The 18,367-nt window shown below is 34.7% G+C and overlaps 1 protein-coding gene across 5 annotated transcripts in view; it reads left to right on the top strand.

Annotated features, from left to right (window-relative positions):
• Positions 1-12,850, top strand: part of LOC150105270 (inositol hexakisphosphate kinase 3-like) — a 250,209-nt gene extending 237,359 nt beyond the window's left edge. For all 5 annotated transcript variants that reach the window (XM_090394042.1, XM_090394043.1, XM_090394041.1 and 2 more), the window contains one exon: positions 11,774-12,850. In XM_090394042.1, coding sequence (XP_090250168.1) covers positions 11,774-12,406 — 633 coding nt within the window. In that variant the 3' untranslated portion in view covers positions 12,407-12,850. The remainder of the gene's footprint in view (positions 1-11,773) is intronic.
• The last annotated feature ends 5,517 nt before the right edge of the window (positions 12,851-18,367 follow it).

Below are 18,367 nucleotides of genomic sequence, written 5' to 3'. Positions count from 1 at the left end.
GGACCCCACTTGTAACCTTCTGTCTCCTTGAAACTGCTCCACCATACACAACTCTCTGATACCTATCAGACAGCCAATCCTGAATCCAGTTGACCAATCTGACATCCAGACCCATGTGTTGCAACTTAAATATCAGCTTATCATGTGGCACCTTGTCAAATGCCTTTGCTAAGGCTAAGAAAATTGCAGTATATGCCTTTCCCTCATCTAATGTTCTTGTAACTTTATTATAACAGGCTAGCATATTGCTAAAACAAGAGCGCCCTTTCACAAATCCATGTTGACTCTCATAGATAACATTACCCTCATCTGCCCAGTGCTGCATACGGTCCCTCACTACTTTCTCCAAGATCTTAACAACTACTGATAACACACAGACTGGTCTATAATTAGACACTTCCAGTCTGTTACCACCCTTATGCAATGGCACTATCTTACCTTCCTTCCATTCCCTGGGCACCTTTGCCGAAGCCAGATTTTCATTGAAAAGCCAGGTTAAAGGCACTGTCAGTTCCCTAGCACATTCTCTCAAAACTCGTGGTGAAATACCATCCAGTCCAAAAGCTTTATTGACATCCAGAGTTCTCAGTATCTGAAACACACTCTCCTCCTGTACCTCTAAACCTTGAACCTGCCCTATCTCTCTAGCATTAAAACTGACTCCTCCAGGATGAAATACTCCAATAAAGTGGTCATTGAACAATTCCACTATGTCCTCTGCATCAGTCACTCTATTCCCATTTTTATCCCACAATATCATTCTTCCACAGTCATTTCTCCTCCTACTGGCCACATAGCTAAAAAATTGCCTAGGATTTTCCTTGGATCTTAGGGCCAATCTCCTCTCATATTCCAGTTTCGCTTTCCTTACCACACTAGTCACTCTTCTGGCCTGTGTCTTATATTCTTCATGCATCCTCTCTTCACCTGTCTCCTTATATCTCTTCCATAGCCTCTTTTTCACATGCAATTCCTGTTTAATATTGTTTGTCATCCACTTTACTCCAAATTGTGTCCTCTTCTTCACTCGTAGTATACAACTTACCATTGCTGCAAACAAATATTCTTTCACAATTTCCCACGCACTAACGATATCCTGGCCTTCCAATTCCTCCCTCCATGAAACTTTCCGAAGTTGACGTCTAAGACTATTATAATCACCTGCATTATAATTCCACATAAGTTCCCGTCTCTTTGATACTCCTGCGTGTCTATTCATTTTCCAAGTCAAAACCATATGGTCACTCTCTCCAACTGGCAGGAGAGATGTCATCTCAGTTATTATCAACTCTTCTGATGCTATAACCAAATCTAAAACTCTTGAACCTCTTGTTCCCTCTGTTACATGTTGCCCAAGACATTTGTCCCTCAAGAATTCTAGAAATTCCATTCCACTATTGCTACATGCATCTTCCTCTCTCCAATTTATACTACTGTAGTTAAAATCTCCCATAACAATCATTCTTCTTGCACTTGCCAAACTTAGTTGTCTCTTGTTCCATAAAGAACAGATTTTTAATAGCCTCTTCATTTTTCTTAATCATTCTCACAGTAGCTTCATTCAACCCAAAATTTTTTCCTGAGGATGTTGAACCTTCTCCAACTGCTAAACAATGTAAAATTTGGATCTTAGTTTCTAAAGAAATAGCTTTATGTACCATATAGTACGTAAATATATTCAAAGGATTTATTAAAAATTTCTTTGTTTGCCTTGGGAACCACCGGTCTACACATAAACCATAGTCTACATTATATACAGAAAAATTTTAAATCTTATTTCTTACAAGGTAAATATGTACCAGTCTAGGAAATGATAATTATAATGGAAATACTCTTTTTAACAGAACTGAATTCAAAGAAAAAAATTATAAAAATAAGCACAATTTGAACCATGTTAAATCAAAATACACTGTGTAAAAACAGAATTTGCTTTTGTTTTCTAAAACCATGTTATTTCGAAATCATGTAAAAAAAGGCCATGTAAAAAGAGAATTAGCTGTATATGTTTAAAATAAAATTGAACATTATTTGGTCCCATGAGGTAGCTTTTCAGTCATTTTCTGAAAGCATATTCTGAGTTACTAACTTTATTTCATTCAGCAGAGTATTGTAGCTGCTTGTTGCTAGGTGTTCAAAGGATTTATGAAAAATTTCTTTGTTTGCCTTGGGAACCACCAGCAAGTTCTGGTTAACCATAAACCATAGTCTACATTATATACAGAAAAATTTTAAATCTTATTTCTTACAAATAATATACAACAATAAATTTAGAGTTTTTGCAATGGCAGAATATTATGAATGGCAAACAGATCATTAGTTGAATGTATGAAATCAGTAATGGCTATAGCTCTAATTATTCTGTTTTGTATTTGTGTCAAAGAAAGGAGATTGTTGTAGTAATCTTCACCCCAACAGGTGATACCATATTGCAGTGAAGAATTTACCCAAGAATAGTATGAGCATCTTAAAAGTACTGCATTTACAAATTTTTAACATAATACTGTTAATTATGAACTTCAACTTATTTGTTAAAAATGAGATATATCAGAAGTAATAAGTCATGATGCACACAGTCGAATGCTGTAGATATATCAAGAAAAACAGCTGCTGTATACATTCCTTTATCTCACTATACTCTTTTATGGAACTCCAGTAGTTCTCTTTCTGTATTAAATTGATCTGAACCCATACTGATTAGATGCATAAAAGGATATGGAATTTAGGTATCTATTTATTTATTTTTAAAATTTTTTTATTAGGATTTCAGTAACCTTTGAGACCATAGATAATATTGATATTGGTCTGTAATTTTTTATTTCATTTCTGTTACCTCCTTTAAGTAACAGAAGAACTGAAGCAATCTTTAAGTGATCTATAAATTTTCCATGTTCAAAAGATTTATTGATAATGTAAAGAATTTTAACTTATGTTTAATTATAATATATAGTTTTTCAACATTTACATGATTGCATCCCATTTTTTTTTGCTTTTTTTGATTCCAGCTACTGCACACTTTACCTCATCCTCATTTACTACATTTAGATACATCAAATTTTTAATTCATGGACGGTGACTCACATTTTTTATCCTGTCTATAGGATCAAAATTACAACTACCATAGTTCGTAAAGTGGCTGCTTAAGTATGGGCATGACGTCATTTCACTCTGAGAATTCAAGTTTTCTGCTTTGTATTACCAATTATGATGTTAACCAACTTCCATTCTTGACTTTTATCATTCATACAAGAAAGAAATTTCATTAACAGATGGTGTTCTTTTGCATACTTTATTTATTTTTATTTTTTAGGGATTTAGCAAAAATTTGTATAGTCATATTATTATTATTTGACACCTCCAGGGAGTCCAAGGACTCATCGAGAGAGAGCACCTGCTCTACAAATCCGTCTCCACCACTCAATCACCAACCGACTGCAACTACACCAATGCCATCTACTGCCGACCACCACTGGTATTTCCATAGACAATCACAAACATCCATGCCCACGGCAGGATTCGAACCCGCAGCCTTTTGGCTGTGGGTTCGAATCCTGCCAACTCGGCCAACCAACCCAAGTGGATAGGTAGACACGGCCAACCAGGCCATGTTCAAACATTAAATTATAAGGATTCTTCCGGTGCTTATAATATAGTTTTCTTTTGTCTTTATTGTATTTCTTTATTATTTTTATGTGACACCTTCTAGGAGTCCAAGGATTCATTGTGGGAAAGCATCTACTCCATTCCACTACAAACATCACACCATCTCTCCCTACTACTTAATTCTCCCACTACACACAATTACCACCCATCGCTACCAACTAAAAATGCGATTTTTTTTTTTAAATAATAAATAACCATATTTTTAGTGAATTATTTGTTTTTCTCATATTGCCATCTGTGTATGCAAGAAACCCATGTGAAGATAATAAATTTTTATATTCTTATATTTTGTTATTATTCTTATATAAATTCAAATTTATAGCTCCCATTAATTCTACATTATCATGTTTTAAGGACCTTTAGGACATTATTTAGCTTTGTTAGAAATATATCAACTGGGCCATCATGTGCATGGTATATGGCAAATATGAGTACATTCATTCCTGTGTCATAAATCATGACAGTTATAGTACTGCACATGTATACTTACATGCTACTTCAAATCACCACCCTACCCAGAAACTTTGGGATTTTCAAAACTTTAGCTTCCAAGGCAGAAAGAAATTTTGTTCTCAGCCTTCATTACATCTAGAACAATAGGTTCTACTTACACTTTTTGAACAGAATGGTTACAACAACAACAAAAAAAACCTCACCAAACTCCTTAAAAAAAAAGACCCCCCCCCAACCAGACTATAAATACACCACATCCCTTCTCTACATTAAAGGAACAAAGCTACCTTTGGACAAAATCTTCACTTTCCCACATTTCTATAGTATCTCCTGTCAATGTTGGATTCATTACTTTGGATAGGATGAACCATCATAATAAAAAGAAAAGAACATAAATATATTCAATATGGACAGCCAAAAAGTGGACTTGCTCTACCGACCTCAGGTAAAGACACTTCACAGATCTCAGTTTAAATCACAGACTGTTCCTAGATGTGGCTTTGTGCTACAGAATCCATTGAATTGACAGAAATGGTTTAATTCTACATAAACTTTGGAGCACTGTCCTATCTGCCTGCCAGCATAAATTACAGAAAATCATCATAGATGCACAAGACTGTAAGAATTACACAGGAATAAAGTTGATGTCCCACACAATGAAAATCCTAGAGAGGGTTCTTGACGGAAGACTGAGGAAGGAGGTGGAGATTGCAAAGGAGCAATTTGGCTTCGTGCCTGGTCGATTGACAACAGATGCTATCTTTAGGTTACAGCAGATGATGGAAAAGTTTTGAGAGAAGCAATGGGAGTTACATCCTGTATTTATTGATCTGGAAAAAGCGTAATATGTCAAGGATGTCTAAGGGTGAAGAAGGTACTGGAGAAATATGTCAGGCTGGTGCAGATGTACAGAAATGTGAAGACAAGAGTTCGGACCTGCCTGTGAGAGACTGAAAGTTTTCCAGTGACAGTTGGCTTGCATGAAGGGTCAGCATTAAGTCCATTCCTGTTTAATATTGTGATGGAGGTGGTGACGGAGGAGGTGAGAGAAGACTCGCCTTGGGCTATGTTGTATGCAGATGACATCGTGCTATGTGCAGAATCAACAGAAGAAGTGGCAGCTAACTGGAAAGTTGGAGGAAAGTACTAAGAGAGAGGTATGAGACTGAGCAGAAGTAAGACAGAGTATATGTATTGCAAAGTGGATGGCAGCCAGGAGACAGATCTGGAGCTGGAAGGAAATGTCATCAGGAAGGTCGGTGATTTTAGATACTTAAGCTCAACAATGAAAGAGGATGGTGAGGCTGAGAAGGAAGTGGGATGCAGGATACAAGGAAAAAGATGGATGGAGTGCTATGCGATAAGAGGGTGCCGATCAATCTAAAAGGCAAAATCTACAGGACAGTAGTGAGACCAGCTTTGATGTATGCTATGGAAACTGTGGCCCTGAGGAAAAATAACAGCAGGATGGAGATAGCAGAAATGAGAATGCTTGGGTGGATATGTCATGTGACTAGAAAGGATCGTCTGAGAAATGACTATGTGTGTATGTGTGTGTGTGGGGGGGAAACGGTGAAAGTTATAAACCTAGGAGCAAAGATACAGGAGGCAAGGTTGAGGTGGTTTGATCATGTGATGAGGAGAGAGGAAGGTCATGCAGATGGATGTACAGAGGAGGAGGAAGCGTGGGTGGCCAAAGAAGAGATGGGGAAGATGGTGGTGGAGGAGGACTGGAGGATCAAGAACTTATATGTGGCTACAGCCCAAGACAGGAGGTTGTGGAGGAGACTCACGACAAACAGTGACTCTACTTAAGTGGGAAAAGCTGCAGAAGAAGGAGAAGAAGATTATAGAGGGAACCAGTGTTGCCCTACATACACGTGACTATCCTTGATCTGGAGCTCATTTTAATTTTCAGGCTTTGCTAATTAAATATATCCAATATGCATTTTTGAGCATTCCTCTCATGGTCAAGTAATTTGTTTTCATATAAAAATGCTTATATATAGCAAGTAATCCTGTCAACATTTTCTAGTTTGTCTGTTTTTTTGGGTTGAAAAAAAAAAAGTTATCATTATGAACTTCCTGCTGTCCTATTCACTTTATGCAAGTGATGTTGTACGTCTAAACAAATCTAGTGCAAGTCCCTGAGATTATATTTAATTAATTTAAATAAAAGCTGTAACAGATTTGGCATGAAAAATAAGGAATAATAAGATCAGATCAATGAATGGCATTTTCAATGATGAATCTGTAGAACAAGTGAAATATTTCATCTATTTAGGTATAATTTTTAGTGAAGAAGGCAAACTACATAGGGAAATAAAAAACAGAATTAGCAAAGCTGGTATGGTAGGAAGTCAACTGAATAAATTTATATGGAATAGTAGAGGAATTAAAGAATTAAAGTTGAACAGCTTTTACAGGTAAACTGTAAACTGAACTATATAAACATTATTGAAGAAATAGTTTAGAAACAACCGATCCTTGGAGGCTTAGTTGCAAGCTCTGAAGAAAACTGATTAATTCAGCTTGGGAGGAATGTGGAAGTTTCCTGCAAGGATATAAAAATAAAACACCACAGTGGGCACTGGAAGCTAAAGAATCAGTTATGAAAAAGAAGAAAGCATACTAAAAGTCCTTAGCAAATAAGTTGGCAGATTCCTTAAAAGAATACAGGGGAAAATGTAAAAGAGCTAAGCTGTATATGCAAGTATCTAAACAAAAGTCATGAGGACTTCTGTATCAATATTATTAATACTGGACCTCTATGAAGTCAAAGAGTCATTGCAGAAGGCATACACAAAGCCCATCAAACCGTGGTTTAAACCCATTCAATATATATGCATTCACCACACTGTCAGGCAGTGCATTCCATTCACCAACCACTCTCCATGCAAAGCACCTGCTCCTTATGCCCCTGCTCATAGTGGAAAATTGAAGTGCCCAAAAAGTTTAGCCCAGTTAGGTGTCACCAGTATGTTTCTCCTTGATTATCTCAAAAAAGAATATCTATAACTTCCTTTTGGTTATTATTGAGAATGTTCCTAAAAGCTTGCGGTTATTTGCTGTATTTGATAGCAGCCAATTATGTTGTAGAATTAATGGAAATGATGCATAACATAGAGAAATAAAATTTCTCCATGCTGTGCATAGTTTAATTCTTTTGGTAGTTTAATGTCTCTTTCAGCAGTTTAATATTTTGTTTTGTCACACCATCAGGGATACAACATAAAACTAAAGTATGCACACAAACAACAAAGGAATTGGAAGTAAGAAATGATTACACTAAGTCTGAAGCCATAGAAATGGCATCGTTTATGACTGGTAGGTAACCTTGGTTGCAGGAGGGCCTTAGACTTGCAGTGTTCCATGTCTTGTGGAGTTTTACATATCTGTATTTATGTAAATTGATTTTTAAGTTCAACTTGTAGGTAGAAAAAATGTTCCAGACACTTGGAATGCGTGCATGGACACGCTACAGTTTTACGTTATATAACTGATGACGTATATCTGTAACAGAGATATCATTTAATTTCATTTTGGGCAGATTTGTTTATAATTAAATCTACAGCATGAAAGACAATTGAGAAGAGGAGTGGTTGACTTTAAGAGATACAATCTTAATACAGCCAAACTCCGGATCGTGCGTGCTCCTCTTATCCACTCCCTTAGTAAACAAATCTTCCACCTCTTGGCACTTTCAAGTATGACTTTTACAGTAAAACTAGAATAAAGGCCACCGCCCATCTAGAAGAACATAAACAATGCCAGATGTTACTTTCATAAACTAAGGATTTTTCCATAAACACGAGAGATTTTTCCTGAGGTAAGTGGTTTAAAAACAAATCTAACTGGAATAACCATTGAAATATGTGTGAAACTCTCATGATACAGGAAAGTCATTAATTTTAAGACCACCTGCTCAACAACCAAGTAACTTGTTCAGCAGGTGGTCTTAAGAGCTCACTTTTGTGTGTGTGTGTGTGCGCGCACGCGTGTGCGTGCATGCACACACTACAGTTTTACGTTATATAACTGATGACGTATATCTGTAACAGAGATATCATTTAATTTCATTTTGGGCAGATTCATTTATAATTAAATCTACAGCATGAAAGACAATTGACACTTAGGCCTACATACCCATACAATAGCAGTTGTTTTGATGTCTAAGACTGTCGTTTCTCTACTGATTCAGCAGCAGTGTTTTCACCCCTTCCTTCCCTTATCTATCCTTCATGATAATAGAAAGTATTGCTGGTAATTAGTTTATGGAATTAACAACGCATATAAAGTATATTAATTAAAGGTAATTTTAATGAATAACTTCTATATTTCGGCAACATCACATTGCCATCTTCAGGAACATAAAGATATGGTATGTGCACGCAGGCACTAACACAAAGCAAATGAGGAAGAAAGCAAGAAACTAATATTGTTCCTAAAGTCCTAATGGTGCCCTCTGGTGGGCTAATTTGGTAGTCTTGGCAGTTGGGCTGAAGTTCTCATAATGTAAGTCTCCAAAATTTGGGGTAGTTTCATGCACCCAAATTTGTTGAGGTTAGGAACATTTTTTAGAGCTGCTGAAGATTCTTTGAATAATCTTTCGTATTTAAACTTGCTGCGATGAATTATTTTTGTTTTCTTCCAACGAATTTTATGGTGGGTATCTAAGGCATGGCCTGCCAGCCCAGAGCAGCTGTACTGGTGAAACCGGATGTAGTCTAGTCTTTGTGTTCTGAAATCCTGATATTTGTTGTTCTGCCTGTTTGGCTAAAGTAGGACAATTTGCAGCTGCAAGGGACCTGGTATACACCAGGTAGGTCTAGGGGAAGTGGTTGGTCTTTGGTAGAGCAGATAAGGGATGCCAACTTTTTATATGGTCTGTAACAGGAAGTAAGGTCATATTTTTTGAGGATATTGGTTATTTTCTCAGAGGTGCCCTGGATGTAGGGGATGGTGATAGACTTGGTGTAATCTTTATTGTGTGTGTGTGGGGGGGGGGGGGGTTGTGGTTTACTGGTTTTAGTATTTTTTGGATTTTTAGAAAGCTACTAGAAAGTACTGCTATATTATCAGTATGTTCTGTTATTCAAGGAAAACTCTTGTTCATTCCCTTCCTGTCATGTATTAGAAGATTTCACTCACCTCTTGCTGTAAAATCCATTTACCAACTTGCATACTACTATATCACTTCTAGGCAGGACTTTTCAGTTACTTTTCCAGAGTTCTAATTATCATTTTGATTACTGACCTTGCATTCTCACCACTATTTCTGAATCCAAGCACTGTAGTTCTGATGTAGGACTTCCAGTTTCTGAGGAGATGCAGATTGACTCTTTACATGGTGCGCTATACAAATAAGAAATTATTACAATGATATTCTTAACCTTACATGTACCTTCCTCTTGGTATTGCTGTTTTTCTAGAGGGTGTCCCAAAATTTATGCAAGATTTAAATTTAGCGCCGTTTGTGTAGTAAAGTGTTGCCAACGAGAAAAAAAAGACAGCATGACAGCTGACAGTTCAGGGTTATTAAAAATGGAGCGCTGCACGAAAGAACAATGCATTTTCATTATTGAGCAATATTTTAAAAATAATGGTTTTGGCAGCTACAGTTTGCAATTTTCGTACAAAATATGGTTGGAATAGTGATTTAACTTCATCAACTGTGAAAAGATTAATTAAAAAATTCAAGGAAACTGGATCAATTAGTGATCTTATACACTCTGGCCGTCCTTCAACAAGTCGTTCAACAGAAAACATCGAAGCAGTTCGTGAGAGTGTTGCTGAGAGTCCAGGAACATCGATTCGGCACCGTGGTCTTGAATTGGGCATTTCGAGAAACTCTCTACAGCATATTCTCACGAAAGATTTGCATCTTTATGCTTACAAAGTTCATTTGACTCAAGAACTGAAGCCTACTGACCACACACAGCAAAGAGAGTTCATTGAATGGATTATGGAACAACAACAAGTGGATGCTTATTTTTCGAACAAAATCATCTTCAGCGATGAGGCTCATTTTCATCTTGATGGCTTTGTTAATCAACAAAATTGTCGCATTTGGGGTTCAGAAAATCCACGAGTGATTGTTGAGAAACAAATGCATCCACAACATGTCACTTTGGTGTGGATTTTGGGCTGGAGGCATCATCGGTCCATTCTTCTTCGAAAATGCGGCTGGTAAGGCAATAACAGTTAATGGTGCTCGCTATCGCGACATGATAATCCAGTTTTTTGTGCCTAAATTGCAAGATATGGATGTGGACGACATGTGGTTTCAACAAGACGTCAAACAATTCAATTACTGCACGAGTCATTTCCTGGTCGTGTAATTTCCCGTTTTGGTGATCAGAATTGGCCACCCAGATCATGGGATTTAACGGCGTTGGACTTTTTTCTTTGGGGTTTTTTGGAGTCTAAGGTTTATGCCAACAAGCCCACGACCACCCACACCTTGAAGGAGGAAATTGAGCGCTGTATCAACAAAATTCAGCCACATTTATGCAAAACGGTCATGGAAAATTTCGACAAAAGAGTGTGTACGTGCCAGCAAAGCCGTGGAGGCCATTTACCCGATATGCTATTCCATGCATAACCTTATACTGTATACTTTATGAATCAATAAGAAATTACAATTTTTAATTAAAAACCTGTGTTTTCTATCAAAATTACTAGTTGCATGAATTTCGGGACACCCTGTATTATCATTGTTATTATATAAATAATCATAGTTTTTATTTTTCCATCTATTATTTTTCTCTCTATTATTACCATTTTTACCACCTTGAAATGTTGACCACTGAACTTCAACATAATATCTGCAATCACTCCAAGATCCCAGGATTCATTAGTTTCTTGGAATGAAACCATATATTACCATCCAGAATCACTTCAGTCTCAGATGCATAATTTCACATTTGGTAACAACTGAACTGGTATCTGTTATCATTTTCCTTCAGCAGTCTAATCAGATCCTCTTGCAGAATACCATATCTGTATCATTCCATATCACTCTATCCAATTTACTATCAAAACCACAATAATGCAATTTACTTGTAGAATTATTTGTAAAACTAATAAACTAGACTTATTTCACTATAAATAACAGCATCTTCAGAAAGATAAACATACTAGAGAATACACACACGATTGGTAGAGCCTCTGCTACTAATGGCTCAAGAAAAACGTTAAGCAAGTTTGAGCGTGGTTAGTAGTTGGAAGGAGATGAATCGTTCGATGCTGTTGGCACACTCTCTCTGGATGAGTCTTTGGACTCCCTGGAGGTGTTACATAATAATAATAATAATACAACACACTTCTAGCAACAGTTCAGCTGCTGTTGGACATGTTTAGATTTTTTTTAATATATTCACTAGTATATTTATCTTTCTGACAAAGTTGTTTGTTAAAACATGTAAAAGTGTATTTTATTAGTTTTACAATAAATTCCCATGACTATAGTTTCTCCCACATATATATTCTGTTTTTGTTATCAGCGTTGTTTTTATTGCAGTTAATAAAATGCAGATACTTTTATAATTTCAATTCCAAATTATTTGTATATGTTTAAAGATTATTTTGTATATGGTCTGTTGATTGTAAGGAAATGCTATAGTGTTTATCAACTGAATTTTTATTCTTCATCTTTCAGATTTATCAAGCTGACATAAAATCCTTCATCAGCAAAGACAAATATTATGGCCGTAAATTAGATGAAGATGGTATCGAAAATGCTTTATATCAGTTCTTTCATAATGGGTATAGTTTACAAATTTTAATGATTGATGAAGTGTTATCTAAACTATATGAATTACGAAAAGCAATTGAGAAACAGAACACATTTCGATTTTATTCTAGTTCTTTATTAATACTATATGAAGGCTGTGTACAAGATAGTGTGACAAAAGAAAATTTTGATAACAAATCAGATCCATTTAGAAATGATGATAGTGATGGTAGTTATTTTGAAATTAAGAGGCAGCAAAAATATGATTCATCCTTAGATGAAGATTTGTCTCCAGAAAATTGTAACAGTTCATTGTCATCTTTATCATCGTGGGAATCATCCTGTACACTTTCTTCAGAAAGTAAAATGTGTAATGTTGTTCATTATCCAAGGGTAGATGTTAGAATGATAGATTTTGCTCATACAACGTATGAAGGATATGGTGGAGATTCTACTATACATAAAGGTCCAGATAATGGCCTTCTTTTAGGAATAGATAATCTTATACAAATGCTTAAGGAAATATATTTATTAGGAAGCACAGACAAAAAAAAATGATGATTATGAATGTATTGCATTTTTCAAGTAACAGTCTTTTTTGTGAAAATATTCATTAATGAAAAGCGGCATGCAATTTTAGTGAAAATAAATGAATTCCAAGTAACAGGAAGTGGTACAGAGTGAGAAAACATAATTTTTCTGTATGTTGAAGAACAGGGAGTTTTTGTTACCTATTGAATTAAATTTGACAATTCACATTGGTAATGATCTGAGTTAAGTAATAAAAGGAGACCAAATGGAAGTGATCTGTATCACTTCAGTAGTATTATGTTATAGAACAGGACTGGACTTATCTGGATAACTAAAACTTGATAATGAAAAAAAATCTGGAGGTTAAAAATAAGGGGGTTTCTTTTGGAACAAACTGCACAATGTATAGTACAATATAAAAGATGTCGATTTGAAAATTTTGTATAAACAATAAATTTTACTCTTGCACAATCTTGTGTTTGTTTCATGGTCATGAGCTAAGTAGATGTTTTTTTCCTGTTTTCTTGACATAAACTATCACATATAAATTCTTTGTAGGCTATAAACTTTCCATCATAGTTTTTGCCTCATTATGTATTATTTTTTTTTCCTCTCTTCCTGAATGTTATCTCATATTTTTGTTGGTGAAACCAACATTATCTTATCACTTCAAGTGTAATGGTTTATATCAGCTGCAATTAATTTGCTTGTTAATATTACTTTTCTACTTCTTCATATCTTTCAAATCTTAAAAATTTCACTAAAAACACTTGCATGTTATTCTTATGATTTATTACAATCTGTAATGCTAGAAACAAATATTTAAAATGATAAATTTTGAATTCTCGTTTTTCTGATTTGACAATTATTCATCAGATTACTTGATACCAGAATGTGCTCTGCATATTAGTCATATCCTTTAAATCTTTTTAGTGCACTTATCATTCATGTTCCTTGACAGCACTCAATATATTGGAATGAAAGGTAGGAGTAAGAATTTTATACTGATTTCTTTACCTTCTAATCCATACTCAATTGCTGAGTATTTAAGCATTTTCAAGGAATGACTACCACATGAAAAGCTTGAATAGGTTTGAAAGGCTTATGTGACATTATCAGACAGAATGAAAATGACATGGCAGATCTTTTCAGATGATGCTAAAATTATAAAGATAATCAGTGGTGGGTGATAAAATAGCACTTCAATGTGATGTGATATTCTGTGAGATTGTTACATTATGAGCTGAAGTATGGTGATGGTAATGAGCTGACTTATTAATGAGTGGCACTTGAGGGAACAAAAAAGATATTGATTCCTCTTGATCAGACTTGAGTCTTCACTCATTTGGATTGTGTCCAGATTTGAGATCTTTAGTTTTGAAGTGATGGTGGAGAACAGAAATAACTTAGTGAAATGTTATTGAGAGACTCTGGAACATGCTGTGTGATGTTATCAGTTTCTGCATTGTTGTAGATTGTAGGAATTGAGAAAACATACATATGATGATCCTATTTAAAGATTCAAAATGTACTGTATGTTAGTACTGCAAATGGACCAGAAGTTAGTTAACCAGAAACTCTACTCTACAGACCAAAGACATTTGTTTTCTTTTTTTTCTACTTCAGGTCTCTTGTAAGTAGGACATTGTTGTGACATAAGGTGATGAAAGTCATGTACTACAAAAAAATTCAAACATATAGCATAGTTATATCACATCAGAAATTTCATTTTTTTTTTTTTATTGAAACAAAGTAGAACTAAATGCTTATATAATTTCATTGGTAGAATTTCATCTCCTAGTAATAAGGAGAATGATGGAACTCATCGTTCTCTTTATTGAAGTTCTGAAATGACATGAAAAACTCTCTAGTTTGGTCTCTAGATCAGGGTTTCCATATTGTCTGATCCTTAGCCCTTTAGATGGGAGATGAATTTCATTACTTAGTGTGAGATCACTGCTCTGCTTATTGTGATGGTCTTAAGTGGCTTGGACAGTTCCATGCTTGGTCTCTAGAGCAGGGTTTCTGGACTATGTAAAAAATAAATGAAAAAATACAAAAAAAAATTAATAAAAATAGAAAAAATTCCTTAACCTACCTAAGGTACAAATGTACTACAGGTTTATAGAAGTGTTTCATAGGTTGGAGCCATATAAATAAATAAAAAAAATAAAAAATAAAAAAAAGCTGATCCCCACAGTACTGACCTGCTATAGGTTTACAACTTTTTTTTTTTTTTTCAGATAATATTCATGTAAAAAATATGAAATACTTCACTGTAACAGTGAAAAAGGATTTTCTGTCTTCTGAGGTGGGTATTTAGAAAATGCTGCCATAGGTTAAGTGATTTGACTTGATGAAAGATTGAATTTTTTTAAAGTGTGGCTTGCTAGGTATATGTGGGACTGAACTGCATGATTAATCGGTGATCTCTGGATGATATATTATAATCATAATAATATTTTATATGGAAGACATTCTGCTTTCAAAAACATTTCATAGAAATGTAAATGACTGCAATGAGAGACAAAGTTGGTTGACTTTGAACATAGCAAACACTATTATATCAAATTTGCTCAACATAATAAATTACCAAAAGTCCCAAGTGAGGTTCCATGGGCACAATACAATTCTAAAGAAACTTTCCTGTAACAAACTTTTATAGGATACAGAATGCAAGCTCATGTTTATCTATGTAGCAATTTTTCAGACTTTCTAGTCTTTCAGCACCAATATTAACTTATGTTTACCACATGTATTACTTTAATTTTGCACTATACATATTCTAGAAATTTAGTAACTTATGTTACTTTTCAACAGATACAATTTTTAAAAAAGTTTAATTCTGTTTATAAATCTGATGTGATGATAAATTTCACCTTTTATCAGCTTTAGGAAATTTTTCTTGAGAGCTTAAATGCTGGTGAGGAACATTTATCTCTGCTAGAAGAAAACTTCTAGTGTTCGTATTGAGACAGGTACCATTTATGTAATGGTACCTGTCTTTTTGACGCATTCCTGTTTATTTTGCTTACAGCACTTCAGTGTACATGCTGCAGACAAGGAAAGCTACATGTACCCTTACCCATTTCCTGATTCACTGAGACATTTTTTCTAGTCAGTGTCATTGATACTATAAATGCAATATTTTTTTCTTTTTTGTATTGCATATATATGTGTAAGTTTTGAATGTCTATGGTAAGCATGCAGACTTTCCATAGCTGTTTCATAATCATAGTATGCATATTTTACCAATGATCATTGATTCTTTTGGACTTTATACTAGATTTTTATTCCTGTATACATACTTTCAGATTTCAGAAAGAGAAAGACTGCAGCCATACTGCAGTCTTTCTCTTCTAAATTTGCTGTGATAGAGCATGATGGTCTTTTTCCATTGATTCTGCGAGCTTATCCAAAGCATGGTCTGCAAGGCCAGATTAACCATAGTCATGACTGCAGATGTATTGTTTTATGTTTTTTCCATTTGGATGGTAGCTGATCTTCCTGTCTGACTTGCAGGAATAAGGAACTCTATATATACACCTGGAACTGAGAGAGGAGGGAGTTTGTCTTTGGACTTCATGGAGGTACCCATATAATAATAATACCAAATTTCTTCTTTATTACAGCAGTGTAGTGGATAAGAGTAGCTAGTTTTAAGTGGGACTTGAAGGTGGTGCAAAGATTGTATTTTTTTAACATTTTGGATATTTTTTTTCTGATGTGCCTTAGACATAGGGAATATTGATAGCATTACTAAAATCTTTCTAAAGAGAAGGTCGTAGATTGGGGGAAGGAAGGATTTTTTTTTTGATATTGTGGGAACTGTAGTTGTTAGAGAGAAAAGTGTGTTGTACAATTAAAGTAGTGTAGAATTTCTTTCATCAAGGTAAACTTCAAAAGCTCATTTACATGTCAGAGTGACCATTACCTGTCTACAAGTTACAAAATTGTAATTCCTGGTGCATGTAGAAATCCAAATTTACATTTGAATTTCTTTATACATTGTGAAATTTAAATTAAAAAAAAAAAAAGATGACAAAGGTAACATAGCATCTGTTATTGCAAACTAGCACACTGTTTATGTTGATAACCATCAATCATTTCAAACATGGAGAGAAATACTGCCAAAATTAATTGATTATGTAATATTAATCTATAGTATTAATTTGTACATGCAAATATCAATATAGTACATTATTTAAAAAGCAACAGATTTCTAGAGGATCTGTGAATTTAAACATTGCATAAATAATTGGCTTTTTTTTTCATTCATTTCATTAATTTTTTTTTCTACATTCATTTTGATACTTGTTCCATTCAAGAACAAGTATCAAAATGAAATATTTCTGTTATAGTTAAATAGTTAAATATTTCTGCTGCTTTGTTTCATTGCTTCAGGAAAGAGAGAGGAAAGTATACTGATATGCAGCACTTTATTTAACAAATCACTTGGCAGAATAGAGAAAATTAATTAGCATTCCATGAGAAATTTTAACCAAATTGTTTCTTTTGCATTTGTGTTCACAAAAGAGTAGGAGTAGCGAAGCTCCACTATAATCTTTGCTGTTTAAATAGGTGTTGCTAAATTTAAGGCAAGATAAATATTAAAATTTAAAAAAGAAATCAAAATAAAATGTTCAGTTTTATATTTTACCGGTTTATTCATGATAAGATGAACAGATCGGTTTACTGTAAGATCCTGTAGAAAGATATTGATAAGAAGTGTATGTTTAATAGTAACATTTGAAGGAAAAATCATTCTGAGGATAAGAGATACATGCTATTTTAAAAATATAAACAAATATGAAAGGTGCATTCCAATATAGTGTTCATGCAGAGGATTCAGAGGCGAGTGACCTGTGGAACGTTCCCTATGTGGATAGACTGAAAGTGTGTGCATTTCAGAAGTTAGTTGATTGGAGATAAAGAAGGGATATGATAGAAACATTTAAGTTGCTTAAAGGATTTTACAGGATAGATGCATGGAAAATGTTTCAGCACTTGGGGTCATCCCTGGAAGTTGAATAAAGGTGTTGTTAGTAGGGGTGTGAGGACTAGATTTTTTGCTTGGAGAGTTGGGAATGAGTGGAATGTGTTGCCAGAGTCAGTTGCGAGTTCTTTGTCTGTTAATGGATTCAAGGGAAGCTATGATAAATTGGGTCTCCTGCGATGAGTCTTCGGACTTCATGGAGATGCCCATATAATAATAATAATAATAATAATATCAAATTCCTTCTTTATTACAGCAGTTGAACATAGATTATTTCAAAAAAATGTTGTGTCAAATTGAGATAACGTCATAAATTTAAGTAAAGATGCTAATTATAACAGTTTATTAAACGTCTATCATCTACATCATGTAGACAGACGAAATAAATCTACTGGAGCTTTTCAAGAGTCGTTCGACTTGTTTACCCATTGAAATACCAATTACCTGACAGTTTAGTTATTTGAGGATTGGATAATTGAAACCCGCAAAAAAAAAAAAAAAAAAAAAAAAAAAGCCCTTTAGTAGAAAGCAGGAAATTTCTAAATATTATTATTATTGTATGGGCGCTTCCAGGAACTCTGAAGACTCATTGTGAGAGACCCAAACTGTCCATACAGTATCTATCATAACTCTCATTGAACTCATTAACAGACTTGCAACTGACTCTAACAACCATTCCACTCATTCACCACAATCCAAGCAAGAAAATAATAAATAAAATGTAGTTTCACTCACATTGTTACTGTCACATTCTTCCTCAATTTCCAGAGATGATCTCTTGTTCTATTTCCCCTCAAGCCAAGTGCTGAAATGGGATAAACCCTTTTTAGTAACTTAATTGTTTCTATCGTATCCACTTGTTTTTGCCTATCAACCCACTATCCATAGGGAGCATTCCACAGACCATTTGCCATCTTGGTTACTCACCTCTGGATCCTCTCCACTTCCTCATCCCCAAGAAATTCAAGTGATCAAATCCAACAACGATAATC

Source organism: Typopeltis vanoorti, chromosome 6 (genome assembly GCF_054136105.1).
Source record: "Typopeltis vanoorti isolate ZY-2024b chromosome 6, IOZ_Tvanoo_1.0, whole genome shotgun sequence".
NCBI classification, from domain to species: domain Eukaryota; kingdom Metazoa; phylum Arthropoda; class Arachnida; order Uropygi; family Thelyphonidae; genus Typopeltis; species Typopeltis vanoorti.
The sequence above is the reverse complement of the archived record's forward strand: the minus strand, read 5'-3'. Positions and strand labels throughout refer to the sequence as shown.